General features: G+C 36.2%; 1 protein-coding gene across 1 annotated transcript; it reads right to left on the bottom strand.

Annotated features, from left to right (window-relative positions):
• Nucleotides 1–1,874: 1,874 nt before the first annotated feature.
• On the bottom strand, nucleotides 1,875–12,069 carry LOC125074700 (phenoloxidase-activating factor 2-like). Its single transcript, XM_047686098.1, has 9 exons — nucleotides 11,987–12,069; nucleotides 9,731–9,876; nucleotides 8,730–8,835; nucleotides 7,503–7,703; nucleotides 6,140–6,254; nucleotides 5,486–5,591; nucleotides 4,237–4,418; nucleotides 3,070–3,234; nucleotides 1,875–2,069 (listed from the first exon to the last, which is right to left on the bottom strand). The coding sequence occupies exons 1-9, from the start codon at nucleotides 11,989–11,991 to the stop codon at nucleotides 1,905–1,907; spliced, it is 1,191 nt and encodes a 396-aa protein (XP_047542054.1). The 5' UTR covers nucleotides 11,992–12,069; the 3' UTR covers nucleotides 1,875–1,904.
• Nucleotides 12,070–20,282: the final 8,213 nt, after the last annotated feature.

Here is a 20,282-nt window from a genome sequence, read left to right as displayed (position 1 = left end):
CATCAGGTGGCCCATATGCTCGTCCGCCAACCTATGCCATAAAAAAAAAACTGAAGCCGATGATGATGACGTCCTGACCAATTTTGGTCACAGCGGCTAATCTCAACGGAGACCAGCCATCTCCGCAGAGATATTATACCTGTGTTTGCACATACACTAGTTCACTTTAACCTGCCTTACGTAGTTGGCCGTTCTCATTTGAAATTTTGGCCACCGTGGCCGAAGCCGAAGCCTTCGTTTGAATCGAATATATCGTTTACAATATTCGATGAGCAGGGATTATTGAAACGTTTAGAAACCCAAGTAAACGTAACAATTAACAGGAAATAGATTAATCTTAAAAACACTTTATTTGTTTAATTAATTTATGAGTTTCCAACAAAAGATACGCTAAATACATATTCTTAATATTAAACACGATATAGTTTACCAGTTTCGTGCTTCTTCGCTCTATGTGCCGTGGTCTGTGGTAAGCAAAAAATATTTTAAAACAATTACGATAAAAATAATGAAAAATATACAAAAATATATTATATATAAAGGCAAATCACCAACTCTATCAGGATAAGCCATTTGTTTATTCTTTTCTTAAGAAATTACAATAATACAATATAAAAATTATGAGCAACAAAGGCGATTCGTCTCAGACGTAGACTCCGCAACAATGGCGGCGTTCAACATTCCCGCCAACCGTCGATACGACGCTTCACCGGACCGACAAGCTGTCAAATCTTATTCCCTCGTAATTTTAAAGATTGCGCCAGCGATGCGCCGTCATATATAAAAAAGAAACTTAAATTTAACAATAAGCTTATTAATTAAACAATGTATTTTTTGCATTAGTTTAAAAGTTGAGACACTGAATTTGGACAAACTGTAACCATGATCGAGGTCATTATTATTCCTAGTATTGTCTACAGAGCCTAGGAACGACATCTTTATGTTCTAAGTTTGATTGAAATGTAAGAATATTAAATAGATTATGTGCTTTTGTACGGGGTAAGCGAGAAGGAGCATTAACTTGAATCTTTTGTAGAAGATTACTACAATCTACCACTGTCGTGTACTTTGAAAGAATGTTTTTAAATGTGGATTGTAGCGATGACCGCTCTTTGGACAGCCGGCACCACGAGCTCCTCCAAATCAGCTAGCCAGGCGTTGTCCAATCAGAAAAACGACGTGAAAAATGTCGGGTTCACCATAGTATTGTGTAATAACACTATTGCACAATACTAGTAAGGTAGAAACAGTTCAATCTATTCTAATATTAGAAATGCGAATTTAATTCTGTCTGTCTGCAGTCTCTTTCACGGTCACACCACTGAACCGAATATGATGAAGTTTGATACAGAGATAGCTTCAATCCCGAGAAAGGACGTATGGGTGTGAAAAAGTTTTGGGAGGTTAGTATGTATCAATCATTTCTTAACTTAGGAATATAAAAATCATTATAATTTAACTTTTCGATAAATTAAAACATGTCAAAGATACAAGTGACATAACATTTTAGCTCCCAAGGTTGGTGACGCATGTGATGTAAGGAATGGTTAATATCTCTTACAGCGCCTTTGTCTATGGACGATGGTGACCACTTACCATGAGGTGGCCCATATGATCGTCCGCCAACCAATGCTATAAAAAAAATGTCTTCGCCGCGTCCTATTTAAATCTTTAAAGACTGTCTCTGAGTATATCTGGACTAATCTGTCGTTTCTTATACCACTTCTGTCTTCTAGTGTGTGTTCGTGCTTTTTACTTTAAACATTGGTCTAGCGGCTTGCCATAAGATCACAGAGCCTTAGGTTCTGGGTTCAAATCCCAGGTCAGGCCGATAAAAATATTATTTTTGGCTATTGGAGTCTATCGAAAAAAAATTCATAATATTTATTGGTATAAAATTTATTCTATGTTACAAATAACTTATCAGTAAATCCTTGTAAAACTGTTTCTTTAAACACCCAATCGTACACTTCCGGTATTTTAACATAGACTCCCGGCAAATTCTCTTTACCACACCCGAGTCCATAAGCGACCATGCCGACTACGGAATATCGTAAGCCAGATTTATCCTGAAAAAAAAAACCGAAATTAGAGACACTAGTTCCAAGATATCCTGACGAATTTCCAGTCTAGACCTCTGCTATTATTCTTTCAATATGCGTAAATCTATACTAGTGTCCTATATATTTTGGAAATTCCTCTATTCATAGAACTGCTTAGACAGATAAAAAATTAAAAAAAAAGCGCGCGAAACCGTAAAAATAAAATTTCGCAGACATTTTTAACTTTGCCGTTTTATAAATTTCAAATCATTTGTAAAAAATACATTGGAAAAGAAGGCGTATTATTCGATACAAGATCATATAGATGATAAAAAGCGTGGAATTAATACTTCTTGACTTCCAGGCAGGATGTGTTACATACATATATAATTGTATTTAACTAACATGACTGTATTTTTAGATGTTGAAAAAGAGTAACTACTCAGTTTCTTGCCGGTTCTTCTCGGTAAAATCTACATTCCGAACCGGTGATAGCTTTACTTCAAATAGTTTGTTAAATGACGATTCAAAAGTGCCTGTAAAAGCCTACTTGAATAAAGTATATTTTGATTTTTTTTAATTGAGACTTAAGGTCGATATTGGCGCGCCTTGTAATTTGTTAAAAGTGTCCGTTGTGTTTTATTTTGGACTTGTAAGCTTAACCGAGTAAGTTTGTTTCAAGTTTGATTTGATGATATATTTATGTTAAGATAAATTCGAAGTTGAAACTGTTTTTGGTTTGTCACTAAATTGTTTTAAGTATTTTAAATTATTGTCTTTTTTTTTTAAATCAATGTCACTTCTGTACGCTAAATATATTTAAAAAAATTCTACTATGGTGGTCTTCAAAATTTAATTGAGTTTGTTTCCTCAATCGTACCGATCAATCTCTTTCGTGTCTTCTCCATCCTACGTGACTCTGTCTGTTACCTCTTCAGGCTTCAGTTCCATAGAAGGACATAAGGCTACTTTTTTTAATCACCTCAAGGGGGTAAAATATGGGTGATGATTTGTGTGATGTACTTACAGGGATAGGGCATACGAGTGATGAGCCGCCGTCTCCGATGCAAGTATCGACGTTTGCCTCCCCCCCAGCGCACGTGAGACTCTTGTGCAGCCTGTACGATTGACCCAGCTGGCTGTTCCGATAGAGATTCTGACATCTGTCAGCAGCGACCAGCGGTAGATTCAACTGGAAGTGTTACAGTATTGAAAATATTCAGTCGAACAGGCTTAAAATATGACGTCCAATACTTGTTGACTTTCAGGTGGGATATATATCTCAAATGTTAGAAGAGTAGCTACATTCAGAAACGGTAGACTAAAGCTATACTCTTAATATACATTGAGTTCCGGTTAGAAGGGTGGGTGAGCCAGTGTAATCACAGAGACATAACATCTTAGTTCCCGAGGTTGGTGGCACATAGGTGATGTAAGGAATGGTTAATATTTCTTACAGCGCCTTTGTCTATGGGCGGTGGTGACCACATACCATCAGGTGGCCCGTATGTACGCAAACCAATGCCAAAAAAAAAAAGTTGCCACTTAAAATTAATACAAACAAATGACAACTTACATTAAAATTAAAAAACAAAAACAGAAAGTATAAAAAGCAAGAAAAACAGTTATAGTTTAGTAATATGACGTAAGCATTAGCAGCCCGTAAATGTCCCACTGCTGGGATAAAGGCCTCCTCTCCCTTTGAGGAGAAGGTTTGGAGCATATTCCACCACGCTGCTCCAATGCGGGTTGGCGGAATACACATGTGGCAGAATTTCGTTGAAATTAGACACATGCAGGTTTCCTCACGATGTTTTCCTTCACCGCCGAGCACGAGATGAATTATAAGCACAAATTAAGCACATGAAAATTCAGTGGTGCCTGCCTGGGTTTGAACCCGAAATCATCGGTTAAGATGCACGCGTTCTAACCACTGGGCCATCTCGGCTCAGTGGTTAGATATGACGTAAACTAAATTTAAATTCACTAATTTTCGAGTTAAATATATCGAATTCCGTAGAATGTATCTTTTATATCATTAGTGGTGTTCTTGAAGGTCTATTATACTCGACAAATTAAGCCACCGATGGATATATTTTATTCGGAAGAGGCATTCGTACGACCGTTGAGTATTTTTGGGTAACTTTAATGAAATTATAGGTATTAATGTAACACAACGAATAGGGGGCGGTACCTTTTTAAGAATAGAAGCGTATTTATCGCCATTTAAAAAGTCTTTGCCCCAGCCCATGCTGAAGCACTCAGTTCCTGGTATGGGTAGTTTTTTCTCGAGACACGCAACCCCAATGTGAGGAGCTGCGTCCAAATCGAACGGCTCCTTCAGGATGATCAGCGCCACGTCGTACTGAGCGTGTTCTGTTTATGTTAAAAAAACATATACATATACATATATATGTTATATAGACATTTTATTGGCAATATCAGGATTATTCGAGATAAGTGGGCGTAGATTCAAACGATTTTATATAATATAAATATAAATTTAGTCAGTTTAAAAACTTACGTAATTTGTGGATATATTAAACAAATTAATTACACAGATATATTCAACAATAGTCATCAATATCGATACGTTAATAAAGCATATACACAAACGTACATAAATCACTGAATCTATTACAACAGAATAAAGATAATGTTGGAAATTAGCGATTCGTCGCATACGTGGTGCGCGGGAAATCTTAAATGTAACCGTCGATCCAAGATGGCTGCCGCGCTACCATCGACGCGACGCTTCACTAGAGCGTCGTTCAACTCCTATTGACACTCTTTTCCAACCAGTATGAATAAACAAGATGGCGCACCACGCGCCGTTATACATTTATAATCTACCGTTATGATGCAACACTGGACTTATTTAACGATCACTGTAATTGCTAACGTAATTGTAAACCTTTATTTAAAGGAACTATGCTAGTTTCTTGCCATATCTTCTCTGAATCTTCTGTGAAGTTTACTTGAATAAAATTGATTTCAATCGATTTGAATCTAGGATCTCGGGATCTGTAGTATTTTATCGCCAAGGCGCTAATAACCTTACGTTACATTTTTTACATTAACAACCTGTAAATTTCCCACTGCTGGTCTAAGGCCTCCTCTCCCTTTGAGGAGAAGATTTGGAGCATATTCCACCACGCTGCTCCAATGCGAGTTGGTGGAATAAACATGTGGCAGAATTTCGTTGAAATTAGACACATGCAAGTTTTCTCACGATGTTTTCCTTCACCGCCGAGCACGAAATTAATTATGAACACAAATTAAGTACATGAAAATTCAGCGGTGTTTGCCTGGGTTTGAACCCGAAATCATCGGTTAAGATGCACGCGTTCTAACCACTGCCACTCGGCTCAAAAACCTTGAGAAAGAGATTCTATATCTCTTGTACAACAAAAAGTCCTGAGTACGCTGTACTAAACACTCACGTCTCAAATATTCGTTATGTATAATGATCTGCTTCACTTCTCTGTCCTGATGCTTAAACGCTTCTTCCTCTGACTTTGTATCCCACTCCCCAGCGCGACACATCACCTAGAAGGAAATTCTGTATTATAATAACGTTTAAAATACAAAAAAGGGGTGCAATTCTAAGCTAAGGGTACCAGTACCACTAAGTTCATTGGCTTAATTTGTGTTTACGATTCATCTCGTGATCGATGGTAAAGAAAGAAACAAAGTTGTTAGTGGTGAATGACATTGGAGCCGCGTGATGGAATAACCAGACCTTCTTCTCAAAAGGGACAGGAGGCCCAACAAGTTACACGTTAACTTTTACAGTCTGTTCAAAAATCAAAATATACTTCACGCAAGTAGACTTTTACAAGTACTTACGGAATCAGATCCTACCGAGAAGAACCGGCAAGAAACTCAGTAGTTCATTCCCCCGTTTTTGAAGATAAAAAAACACCAGAAGAGTTATGATTACAAACTACAAAATGTAAAACGTCAGTTGTCGTTGATTAGATACGGTGTACGTATTGTTTTATTGGTGTTAAGAATAACTAAGGAGTTTCTTGCCGGTTCTTGTCAATATAATCTTCAAAGCACTCAGCACACTTGCTACTAGTAGAGAAATGTACCTCCGAAGCGCTCATTTCGTCCACTTTGTGGGCTACAGTTAGTACAATAGACGGATCTATTAGGGTTCCGCCGCCGATGTACGCTTCATCAAACTTCTCCTTGGGTACGCCCTTTCTGTAACAATGTTCGTTAAACTATTGTACTGTAGGATTATAAGAAAATACTTGTGGTAGGGTTTTGTGCTAGCCCCTTTGGGTACCGCCCAGTCATCAAATATTCTACCCAGAGTCGTCTCAAGCTAAGCTGGGACCCTTGGACATCCTTGAATTTAGGGCCATTTTGGTAGATATTTACTACCATGTAATTTGCTTATAGCCAGGCTTTGAGTATAGTTTCAAATAAACGGTGCGTTAATTTTCGTAAATTCGTAAGAATCTGGTTGGTTGTACAATTTTAAGGGTATATTATATCTATTTCTACCATGAAGAGCACGTCTAGTCGTCTATAGCTGAACAACTAGCTCAGTCGACCCTAAGGATGCTTCACAACACTAATGTTTTACTAATAAAGCTATTAGGTGCTACTGGTAACCATATTTATTCAATAAAATTCTAAATGCTATATGCAAACAATTAGCGAATCTTGCCATCGCGATTTAGAATTGTCTACAATTTGACATAACGCCATCTAGTATTTATAAGTTGAAATATAGATGTACATTGATTACGTATACAATGTACTTTTAATATCGATTATCGTCACTAGCCTTTTGATTAATATATTAGTTATTTCTTACAGATATGACAATTCCAAAAATATCGCAGTCAACGTGAGCATAAACGTGTGTAACATCGCTGGTTCTTCGGGGTTCTCTAAGGATGGCGGCCCTGGGAACGTGCCCCGTGTGCCCTATTGTAAAGACGGTAATGATTCTACCGCCAAACAGCAGTACCCAGTATTGTTGTGTTCCGGGTTGAAGGGTGAGCGAGCCAGTGTGACATGCACAAGGGACATAACATCTTAATTCACAAAGTTGGTATCGCTTTTGAATTATATACAGCCTTCGATGACAAAAGACGCGCTCCGAGCGAGTAAAAACAAATACTGCATTTCGTAAAAATGGCGATGGCGATGGCGTGCCAGTCGTCGCACTATCAAAAAATTATACGACAACACTGAGTCTTTGTCATTGGTAGAAATACATCAAACATGCAGTCCATAATAATGAGCCTGAGGGTACCACCTTTTTCATCCTAACCATCTTTTACCGCAAGAAATATATTTAAGACTGTCATTATTTAATTTATTAACGCGATCTAAGATTTTAGAGGCAAGTGGCCACGTGATGGTAAGTCGCTAAATCGATGCCGTTAGAAAAATACACCCTTAAACGCTCCATTAAAAACATAGACCACGACTTACTTCATAAGAACGATCATCCATGGAAAATCGCCATAATCTGCGTATCCATTTTTAGTTGCCAGTTCTCGGAGGACGTTCGCCCCAGGGTTGCTGTATCCGCAGCCTCGTTTTATCGCCGCTTTGGGTTTCCTTGGTTCAGTCCTTATTTTAGATTCAGGACAGCAGGTCTGTAGGTAAGTGCAACCGCCTTCCACCATTTCTCTGGAATAAAAGGACTTTTTTATTCAGGAGGTTTACGGTTTTGTTTCGGAATTAAATTCAAGTCAAGACATTTTATTGAATTTAATCGTTTTAATATCATTTTTATTTATGAGACAGTACAATAAAACAGTCTGAATATTTGTAAATAATTAAATTGACAAACAAAAGATCCGCTGAGTTTCTTTCGCCGGTTCTTCTCAGGGTATTTAATCAGGGTAGGATTTAATTTGCCAATCAATAAATAAGTGTAATTCTTCTATATTGAATAAAGTAATTTGAGTTTGGAAGTTTTAGTTTTAGCAGAGAAGGAAGAATTCTCCATCCAGGTGGGCCGTGAATCATTAAAAGGTAGACCCGACATTAACGCATTCTTTGAAGAATTTTGGGAGACTTCTATGTCCAACATACTGCAATTGAATGATAATGATAACAGGATATGTTCTATACAGAATAATATGGGTTATCCAGTGGAAACTTTGGCGCGTGCTTTTGTAGAAGAGTTTATAAGTTGATTGGTTGGAATAAATATAAATTATATTAGTAATATACAAGTCATTTTTTATGTGAACTTCATATTACTTGGTGGCAGGGTTTTGTGCGAGCCTGTCTGGGTAGGTACCATCCACTAATCATATACACCGTTAAGCAGCAGTACTCGGTATTGTTATGTTCCGGTTTGAAGGGTGAGTGAGCCAGTGTAACTACAGGTACAAGGGACACGACGTCTTGTTTCCCAAGGTTGACGGCGCATGTAAGGATGATTAATATTTCTTACAGCGCCATTGTCTATGGGCGGCGGTGACCGCTTACCATCAATAGCCCATGTGCTCGTCCGCCTAACTTTATAATAATAATAGGGGGGATGTTCGCATTTCTAATATCTTCCAGAATGATTTCTGTCACACCAGCAATTCTTAAGATGTGAAGCGTGAATGTCTTAGGAAGCGTGTAGTACGAGGGTTACTGCAACCCCATTCTTTTTATCCCATGGGATGGAACGTCAAGGTGCGATAAGTACTTTCTTACCTATAGGTAAAGGTCGTGGTGGGATCAAGGGGGGGTGCATTCTCGTCACAGAGAGATTTCTTTACACATCTTGCATCCTCGCCGTCTTCGTGGTCACATGGTTTAACTGAAAATATTGTCTTAAGTTAAAATCAAAATAAAGATGTTTACATATATATATATATTGGATAACATCACATACATACATTCATTACTCTGTTGTACATTACTCTGATCCCAATGTAAGTAGCTAACGCACTTGTATTATGGAAAGTCAGAAGTAACGACGGTACCACAAACACCCAGACCCGAGACAACAGAGAAAACTAATGAACTTTTTATACATCGACTCGGCCGGTAATAGGACCCGGGACCTCGGAGTAGCGTACCCATGAAAACCGGTGTACACACTACTCGACCACGGAGGTCGTCGATCATTTTTCGAGAACACCCCAATTACTTTTAATCGGCCTGAGTTTGAACCATTGGATAATCAGTCAGTTACAGTAATAACATGTAATTTATAATTAGTTCTGTCTAAGTAAGGGCTTAGTACTACACTAAATGTCAAGTCATTGTTACGTCGGAACCCCCTAACTTCATTCGTTTAAGAGATTAGAGAAGAGAGAGAGAGAAAATTGAGCATCACAATGACTTAAAAAATGACTTGAAAATTGATTCAAAAGTGCTCGACAAAGCCTACTTGAATTAAAAGGATATATTTTGATTTTGAACTGTCATAGATTCACAGACTAAGCAAGGAGAATCGAAAGTGGTGTTTCACTAACCGAGTCCGTCTGTCCGTCCGAATGCGACAAACTAAAAAACTACCGTACCGATTTTCAGTTTTCACAAATCGACGGAGTTATTATTCAAATTTCGTATTGAATATTTCATGCCAACTGGGAGCTTTACTGTCATTAACACATGCGTAACTTATGCTTACTTTTCAAGAGACAGTGTCCAATTGTGCAAGCTTTAAAATTACATTTTAAATAATATCTTACAAAATCGATACTTACATTTTTCTAGACTACGAGATTTACCGCCTTCTTTATCTGTGCCTTTGTCGAAAGCTGTTAACAAGAATTCCTCTGTTTGTTCTACATCCTTGTCAGACTGAGCGACGCACAGCATCACACAGCCGCAGACGAGGACCAAATTGATCCTGCAATACGGAAACAACCGGTTTTGGAAGTTACTCTAAAAAAACTATTCGTGGTAATTTATATATATCCCAGATGAGAAACCGGTGTAGTTTCGCTCGGGTAATATAAATAAAATTAAACAAATATCAATTTAAATACGCTGACTACCGTATACTTTCTGAACGCACCCGTAAACGTCAAACATGGCCGCCCGTTGAACTGTCACGTCATTGAATTTCATGGATTTTATATCGTAATATCTCGTTTGTATGAATTTTGGGGGTATATCGTAGACCTGCACGAAATTATTATCATAGATATTGAATAAATATATAAATATACCATCATAGCTCAGATTCTTCTAGGAATAGGCTTTTTGACAGTGCGAAAAATGAAGTGTCAATTATTGTAATCAGTATATATTACGAGTTTAAAAATGGTTATTTATCAACGAAAGTTTTAAATAATGATTAATTTATTCAAAGATCTATAAATACAAATGCATTTTTTTAAACTTTTGTCGCGTGGCACAAAACACTCCTGATTGGTCGGGCTTATGATGACATCACTTGCTTGTTAACCTCGTTTGCCTACTGTATGTGGATTATATGTGCCACAGATTACAATACAGGCAAGTGACGTCACCGACCTCATTGCAGCGCCATATTGTCAAAGTAGCGTTTTCGCGCGCCATTTAAATATTGAATTTTTAATTTGTAATTTTTCAGCAAATATGTACTAGTATTAAAAAAAAAAACAACTGTTACTGGGTTCCTTAACCTCTACTAAATAATATAAAATTGATTTTAAAAACCAGTCAAATAGCCTATTACGATAATGCTCAACAGCCTATTTGAAAACTATGTGTGTTTGTCAAACCGAAGTTCCATTCCACAGAAGTACCCTGGCGGGCTTAGAAAAGCCTAACTGAATTGTCGACCTCTATTTCCTATGTGCATTCGCCGCCGATAGGATACGAGAATTATGATAGGATACGTTTACGCTCGTACGTACTTCATTTATATAATATAATTTTGGTTTTTTTTTTTCTTTATTTAAAGAGCTTGGTCACACAAATGACTATGACGCTCTATACGTCTTCCTTTACCAGAAAAACTGGGTTTGAGACATGACGATCTTGATTATCTTACCCTCAAACCCAATCTTACAATTTTATAAAGAGCCCAGGCACCCGTGGACAAAGGATACGCCAGGACGCAGTTTAATCCCCCGACTTCTCTAATAAACCCATGAGACATGAATATTTCAGAACGTAATGGTTCGTCCCGGATACATTCCATAACTATATGATACACGTCCTCGATTTTACCACATTCCGCACAATAAGGGGAATCAGTGTTATTCATCATATAAGCAAACTTGTTCAATGGAATGTGTCCAGATCGTATTCTTAAAGCTATTACTATATCTTATCTATTTAAGCTATTGTTGATCCAAGGAGAACTCATCGGTTCCGGCTGAATAGTCTTGTACCCTTCTTGGTGGACCTTTCATCGAAATATGTTTTCCATAAATCCAAGCAACGGCTCTTAGAAATAAACGAACACTCGCTATACAATGGTTATCTATAATTTTAGTTCTATAAATTTTTAACCCATCATTGGTGGTTATTGAGATATTGAGTGCAAACATGACGACTTTTTTGCTCTTTCGATCTTGGAACGCGTTTAGCATGTACCTGATCTCTCGCATCAGATCGGCTTGGCGGCTCAGAGTTACAAAGATACCCAAAGATGAGGTCAGCGAAGGACAAATCAAGGATCAATTAGCAACACAGTGAAACCCACGTCACCCGACCTCTTGTTGCTCATATCGTTCAAATGCAAATCCAAAAATCTGTCTTCTCTTTTCCAAATATACTGGACTATTGAAATTACCATTATTTCAAAACGACAAACTACCCTACATAAATGAGAAAGCTTGTGACATTTGAAATTCCTTTGTTTTTGTTTCACGCAAAATCTTCTAAATTCTGGATGACATTTGGAAAAAATATCGAAGTGACATAACAAATAGGTAACCTAGCCTACTTCTTTCACACAGGAGTGGAAGCTAGTTTAAAATATCTGACGTAATTATCTAGTTTATCTAATTATAAAACATACGTACCACATGTTTAATTTTTCAAAAGACAAAAGTACAAAACGAACGATTCGTCGCGCCAGCGACCCGATCGATGACTGCTTGGTCGGGAAAATATGTGAACATTTATCACAGTACTAGTGATGTAGCATTTTTGTTGAGGAGAAGGTTTGGAGCATATTATTGGAGTATAAATTATAAACACAAATTAAGCACATGAAAATTCAGTGGTGCTTGACTGGGTCGAAACCCGAAAGCATCGGTTAAGATGCACGCGTTCTAACCATTGGGCCATCTCGGCTCGCCTGACAATGTTTTTTAACATTAGCAGCCTGTACATTTCCCACTGCTGGGTTAAAGACCTCCTCTCCTTTTGAGGAGAAGGTTTGAAGTATATTCCACCACGCTGCTCCAATGCGGGTTGGTGGAATACACATGTGGCAGAATTTCGTTGAAATTAGAGACATGCAGGTTTCCTCACGATGTTTTTGACACACACACAACTTATGCAAACAATATAAAAAATATATATAAAAGGAACGTATAAGAATAAAGAATACAAACTAAAATAAAAAAAAAAATAAAAAAAAATAATGTGTGATGCCCAAATTGGTAAGCCACTCAGCATATATGTTGAAAATCATTGTTGTGATGAGTTTCAACGCTGGTATTCTGTGGCCGCCAATAACTACGTACGTCACGTCTTAGGAAGTGAACTACGAGTATGTGATATATAAGTTCACAATAATTACATAAATATAAGTATAAGAATATATAATAATATAATTTAAAAAAGAAGGAAAAAAAGAAACAACTGTAAATACCTTAGTTATAGATTGGACGTTCGTATTTCTTACAGTGCCATTGTCTATGGGCGGTGGAGACCACTTACCATCAGGTAGTTTGCTCGAAATCCACCTGTCATAAAAATGCTTTTCGTCACTGCCTCATTGGTTATTACGCAATCACTATCTGATCTGATAACATTTGAGTTAAATTTTAAACTTTACCGATTCATAAATTCAAATCATTTGTAAACAATATATTAATAAAAAAACATATAATTAAACATAAATAAACAATACAAGATTATACAGATGATAAAAAAGCGTGGAGCTAATACTTGTTGACCTTCAGGCAGGATATATTACATACATATATAATAGCATTTAACTAACATCGTTATGTTATCGCATTTTAAATGTTGCAAAAGAGTAACCATTGAGCTTCTTGCCGGTTCTTCTCGGTAGAATCTACTTACATTCCGGACCGGTGGTAGCTTCACTTAATTTTGTAAAATGAAGATTCAACAGTGCTTGTATATTTTGATTTGAGTTTTAAAATCATCGATATATTGTGAACCGACGAAGCGCCTCACTATTTCATAAAACGCGCTGAGGTCAAAATAATATGATAAAAGCGGGAAAGAAAAACAATGTTTATTTATGTATGTGTTCGTAATCGTATCATTTAATTATTGATTACTCTATTTAACTTTGATATTTGATATTTTAAATTAAACATAATGGTGATTATTTAATCTACGATGCATGTGAAATCAACAATTTACTGCCTCATCAGTCTAGTGGCCAATAAACTCTTAGATCTTAAGGTCTTGGGTACAAAACCCAGGTCGGGCAGATAACCCTTTAGATTTATTGGGTTTTTCTGCAGAAGTGTCTATATACGCTTACCGCTGAGAAATTAATTAGCAGTAGATTTGATAAGCTTTAGTTGTAGACAAGCTGTGCCCGCGACTGCGCCTAAGTTACATTATTACGTCAGCTATCAGACCCGTCAAAATCGGTCCAAAATCCAGAGCCGGAATAAAAAGACAAAGAAAACTTGTAAAAATATGTTATTTCTGTACATGTGTATACATGCAATTATTAAAAGGCGGTTATTTTAATATTACAAACAGACACTCCAATTTTATTATATGTATATATTAATGTTGTTTTATTTATTATTACAGCACCACCTTATATTCTATGAGCTACCACCTACACCGTTGGCTGCCTGGAAGAGACCGTTGTGTAACGGTAAGGCCGCCAAAATTGTACGCGTCTTTTATTTAGGCTGTATCCGTGTTTTATTAATTTATTTTCCAAATCACTGAATCGATTTTGATGAAATTCGTTATTAATCAAGCTTGGACTTTTAATTCAACATTCGAGGTCAAACGGGAGGTTATGTTTGTTTGGTATTTATATAAGTTCACAAATTTACTGCTTCGAATAGATACAAGGCGGCAGATTCAAAGGCTTTGGGTTCAAAATCCGGGTCGAGACAGTTTTGGTTACCGGCGGGTTTGTTCAAAAGGTTTTTTAGGAATTTCGAAACCCATGACAGGTTTTGTTTCGATTTCGTTTCATCGTAAGCTGCAAGCCACTCGTCAAAATTCGGCGCCAAAATTATGAAACTCTATTTGAATGAAATTTTGTAATGTCAATAGTTCAGTTAGAATTGATGTCTGTCGATGACAATTTACTTTAATTTTGTTGACGTTTTTCTTTTTTTTTGCTTATACTATAACTGGTCTGTACCTTTTTTTGTGGCATTGGTTGGCGGACAAACATATGGGCCACCTGACAGTAAGTGGCCACCACCGCCCATACACAAAAGCGCTGTGAGAAATATTAACCATTCCCTACATCACCTATGCACCATCCTTGGGAACGAAGATGTTATGTCCCTTATGCCTGTGATTGCCCTGGCTCACTCACCCTTCTAACCGGAACACAACAATACAGAGTACTGTTGTTAACGGTAGAATATATGATGAGTGGGTGGTACTATCCAGACGGGCTTGCACAAAGCCCTACCAACAGATAAACTCTTAACTCTTAAATTACTTTATTTTTAAATTGTAACAATTTAATATTTCTTACTTATAGACTTTAATGTCTATGGACAGGCGTAACCATATGGTGATTCACGTACCGATACAATAAAAAAAACAAACAGTAACGCACAGAATCAAGCAGCCGCAGATCAAATTAGTCCTGAAATACAATAATATCGAACATTTACTAAACAGATTACAACGCAGACTCTTTATAAAGTATAGTAAGGTCATATGGAATGTTGTTATGGGGTAATGCAGCAGATATTGAAACGGGATTTATTCTGCAGAAAAAAGCTATCCGAACTATTTACAATATCAGCCCAAGGACATCATTACGCGAAATTTAAAGAAACAGGTGTATTAACGGCTGCTTCGCAATATATTTGTGATAATTTAATGTTTATACAGAAGAATACATTACTCTATTAATACAATAAATAAGAATAAACTTCTAACCCCTACTTTTCGTTTGCAAACGGTACGGAGAACGTTTTTGGGCAATGGTATACGCATAATATAATAAGATACCGGGAAATGTAATCAATTTGACATTTACAAAATTGAAAAGTTCATTAAGACGAAATTAATAAATAAATCTTAGTATTCATTAAAAGGGTACTTTTTAGAAAAAAACGCCTGGATTTAGGCTCGGGATACATCACAGGACACTAATTATTGTAAAAAACAGCATTGTAAATCTGTTTATTTGAAAAGAGCAACTACGCGAGTTTCTTGCCGTTTCTTCTCGCTGGAGGCTGCTTTACGTAACGGTGGTAGTATTTTAATATTGACGATTCAAAAACGCTTCTTTGTTAAGTTTACTTGAATAAAATTAATTTGATTTGGTTTGATTTGAATATAGTACATAGATCTAAAGGTTTTGTTGTTAAGGAAATATTTAAACGAAATAATAATAATGATTACTCACCATACTGAACTAATTCAAACAAGATCACGCTGTTTTTAAGTGATCGAAATTCCACGGAAAACCCAAATATATTATCCTAGACATACATACGCATACATACAATTCAGGGACTAATAGGCCACCCTCTTGGATATAGAACTTACCTTAGCGTGACCTCTAAGTCTCACCTTCGCGTAGCATATAAATCTAAATCAAATCAAACCAAAATATTTATTCAAGTAGGCTTTTACAAGCACTTTCGATTTAGATTTTACAAACTATATTAAATGAAGCTAGCACCGGTTCGGGATGTAGATTCTAACTAAGCAGTTGCAAAGCCTTCTAGATATTGAAACTTTTACGATTATTATTTTTTTATCAATGTATAAGGAAATTAAAGACTTTTCAAGTGATATACCAGTTTTAGTTGATATATGTAGGTCATCGTCTTGAATTTGTATGTTTTGATTTTTGCATACAACGGTTTGCGATTTGAAGCCTTTCCCGTGCTGTACATCGCTCGTAGCTCAGTGTAGTTAGTGTATATGTTACTCTAAAAGCTCGAACTAAGGTAAATCTTAAGATTTGCCAGTAAAACCTAAGATTTACCGCCATGAGTTGGTAAATGTAAGTATTTATTATAAAGGGACGACTTTTTCGTACTTTCACCATTCCAACCTAACCTAACCTAGCATGTAAATCCTAAGATTTACCAAGTGAACGATGGTAAAAGTTCGAATCCCAATGTTTTATGGACATTCACCATTCGTAATCGGTAAATCGTAAGTTTAACTGGAAAATCTCAAGATTTACCGTAATTGTAATGTAGGCACTGTTTAAATAAATAATTAACACCACAATATGAAAAGATACTATTTATTAACTTTCTTTCCTTAAATATAACCTTTTCCAATCGGATGAGCAGACACAGCTCAGCTATATCGTGTATCGTATCGTATATATAAAAAGTGTTTAATTAATTTCTCTTCATTTACAATACAAGACTCCATTATATACGCCCTTCAAGTTTTGAAGACGTAATATTTTCGCAAATCCATAGTGAATATCATAGATTAATCAAGCTCTCGACCAATGAAAACGCGTCGATTCAAGGTCAAAGTTGTTCATTTGACTTCACTCCCCTTGTGATCGGGGAATTAGTCTATATATTTATAGTTTAATTTTTAAGATTTAAAGTGATAATGATTTTATTTCTTTTGTACAATAGACTCTTTGACAATGCGAAAAATAAAGTGTCAATTATTGTTATCAGTATATATTATGAGTTTAAAAATGGTTATTTATTAACGAAAGTTGAAAATAATGATGAATTTATTCAAAGATCCATAAATACAAATGCATTTTTTTAAACGTTTGTCACGTGACACAAAACGCTCCTGATTGGCCGGGCTTGTGGTGACGTCACTTGCTTGTTGACCTCGTTTGCCTACTGATCGTAGATTATATGTGGCACAGATTACAATACAGGATTAAAAAAATTTACGTCATAAATATATTTACAGTAGAATCCGTTTATTATGGACTCCGCCTATATTGACCAACCGTTTATTGTGACGTATTTATACTATCAAGTTTGGTTCTCATATAAAATTCGTTGTAAAAAAGTCGGATATAATGACTTCCCTTATAGTGACAGTTCGCTGATTATGACCCATTTTTAATAAATTGTGTCCGGTTATAATGACCGACATGATTCTTTACACCTTTGGTAATGTTTCGTTCAGCACCCGGCTCGTCTTTATTTTTATTCTGAGTGATCAATTTACACTTGAAGGTCACGCATCAGATACAGGGAAAAAGAAGGCGAGGAAGAGCCATTACCTACCGCAGAAAGGCAGTAAATGCTGCAGATTTGTTCATAGCAATAGTGAACATGATCATTAGACCATGGCTTTGTCTTCTATACACAATAGTATTAGAGTCTGTTATTACAAAACAAAAGCAAAGGCAAAAGCAAAGGTGTAGTACATACCTACGTGTTTCGTATGTACTTATTACGTGCAAAATACCTATTATTGTACCTAACTATATATATATTTTTTTTACGAAACGTTTTGTATGACGTTCGGTATTTATGACGTGTATGTCAATTCCCTTCGATGTCATTATAAGCGGATTCCACTGTATATATATTTGGGACGTTTATAAAATACGCCTCGCCTAGACACCTGTGTCTGTGGTAGGGCTTTGTGCAAACCCGTCTGGATAGGTACCACCTAATTATCACATTCCTTCGTAACTAATTTCTTTGTATAGGTGACGCGACATGACAAAGTGCAAATGTAGCAATATTTATTATTGTTGTATTCCAATTTTAATGGTGAGTGAGCCAGTGTAAAAGACACAAGGGACAGAACATAGTGTAATTTCAGTAGTTTAAGATGACAAAATAAAATCACGTTTTATTAATAATTCTCCAACAAATATATATTTTTAATCCATCGCAATCATCTCATTATTTCTCGTGACAGATCAATATTTAAAAAAAAAAATGTTTATTTATGTATCTGTGACAGTCTTAAATAATATGCCAAATAAAATAGTAAGTATTAATTAATGTTTAACAAATTATTAAATAACTTTCGCCGGCGGTTTTTCCGAACCGATACGACTTAGTAAATGGCCGGCAACGCACATGCAAGCCCCCTGTGTTGCAGATGTCCATGGGCCATAAATTAAATTAAATAGTTTCGATTATAATCGTTATATATAATAATGTGATATAATTAATTATGTCATCCTATGACGTAACACCGTATTGGAGGCTTGGGCGACTCTCTAACAATAGTTTCCAAGATTACGGTGCAATTGTCTATGGTTGGTCACCAGTACTAAAATTCTATCATCCGTAAGCAAAACGGATGATAGAATAGAACGGGCATATATCTAACCCTATATAACGACGGACGACGCCTTTGATCTCGTGGAAAAGCCGACAACTTCTAGACGGCATTAGGATGCCAGGGTTGTCACAAGCAAACAATATTTGTAAAATTATTTCTTATAGCAAATCAACACCGTCAGCAATATTATAACTTAATATAACACTTTTGAATTCTGTATTTACCTCAGTATACTGGCCAATGGTTATGTCAAAAAATCGATGTCATTTATATCATCTCATCGGTAGAATATGGCGTCTGATTTATGACGTAATGATCACTGGGCAGTGTACTGATATACTACAGTAATATAAATCAGCATGTATAAAACGGAATACATCTTACATTTTTGATTCAAAGTGAAAAAATAAAAAAACAGACACACATTATTTTGTTTGCAGTTCGGGCTCGGCATTCGCACCTCTCGCCCCTCACACCCCGCACGATTGCCCTGTCTAAACGTCTTCGTTGGATGACTGTATGGTTTTTTAGACTGCGCTTAAACATATAATGTACTTACTTATTTATTATGCTAAATAAACAATTTCATTAAGAACATAAATATGTAATTCAGCAATTCCTCGTTACGATTTACAATCGGCTATTAATATTAAACTATTTTACAGAGCAGCGTGGTGGTAGCCCTTGCCCAGTGATGGGAAATTTAAGTGGTTAGAACGCGTGCATCTTAACCGTAGATTTCTGGTTCAGGCACCGCTGAATTTTCATGTGCTTAATTTGTTTTTATAATTCATCTCGTGCTCGGCGGTGAAGGAAAACATCGTGAGGAAACCTGCATGTGGCTAGTTTCAACGATATTCTGCCACATGTTGGAGATACTCAACCCGCATTGAAGCAGCGTGGTGGAATATGCTCCAAGGGATAGGAGGCCTTTAGCCCAGCAGTAGGAAATTTACAGGCTGCTAACGAACGATGACAACATTTAATATCAACGTTTTCAATTAAAATTTTAAATAAATCAAATACAACATAACATAGGTAATCTTGGAATTAAAAAATTGGAACAATTTTTTTATATTAAACTTCCATTGTCTTTTACCGTAACGGCAACATAAGCCTTCAAACAGACACCCTCCCCCCAACTCTCCTCCCTTCCTATTCGTATAGTATACGCGTATCACAGGATACGTAATACTTACAAAAGATATAAAAAAAAAAAAACTTTTATATCAGTAACGAAACTCTGTTTTTTTACTAACTGTACAACAATTACATTGTTACAATACCCATAACACCGATGTTACTTAACAACCGGACTTACAGCGGCCATTTTTGTTTTTCTATCGACATTTTTTTGGAGTTTGAACCGAGAGCTCCGAGATCTGTGACCTTGTAGACAATGTTTGACCAACGACACAAAAACGTATATTTTTTAAAAGCCTCTTCAGCAACAGACCACCGAACAAAATAAAAAAATAGATACTATGTACAAAATTACTATCAAATATAGAATTAATAATAAAATAATATTATATACAAAATAAAAAATAAAAACATATAACAAATTCGTTTTTAAAAATACATCTGGTAACAAAATATATCACAAACAGTCGGAATGTTATTATATAACGCAATATAATTAATCATACTAAAATATACACTGGGTGGATATTTCGGTGAGCCAGTGGTTCAACGCCTTAAACG

This window comes from Vanessa atalanta, chromosome 28 (genome assembly GCF_905147765.1).
Source record: "Vanessa atalanta chromosome 28, ilVanAtal1.2, whole genome shotgun sequence".
Taxonomy (NCBI): Eukaryota; Metazoa; Arthropoda; class Insecta; order Lepidoptera; family Nymphalidae; genus Vanessa; species Vanessa atalanta.
The sequence above is the reverse complement of the archived record's forward strand: the minus strand, read 5'-3'. Positions and strand labels throughout refer to the sequence as shown.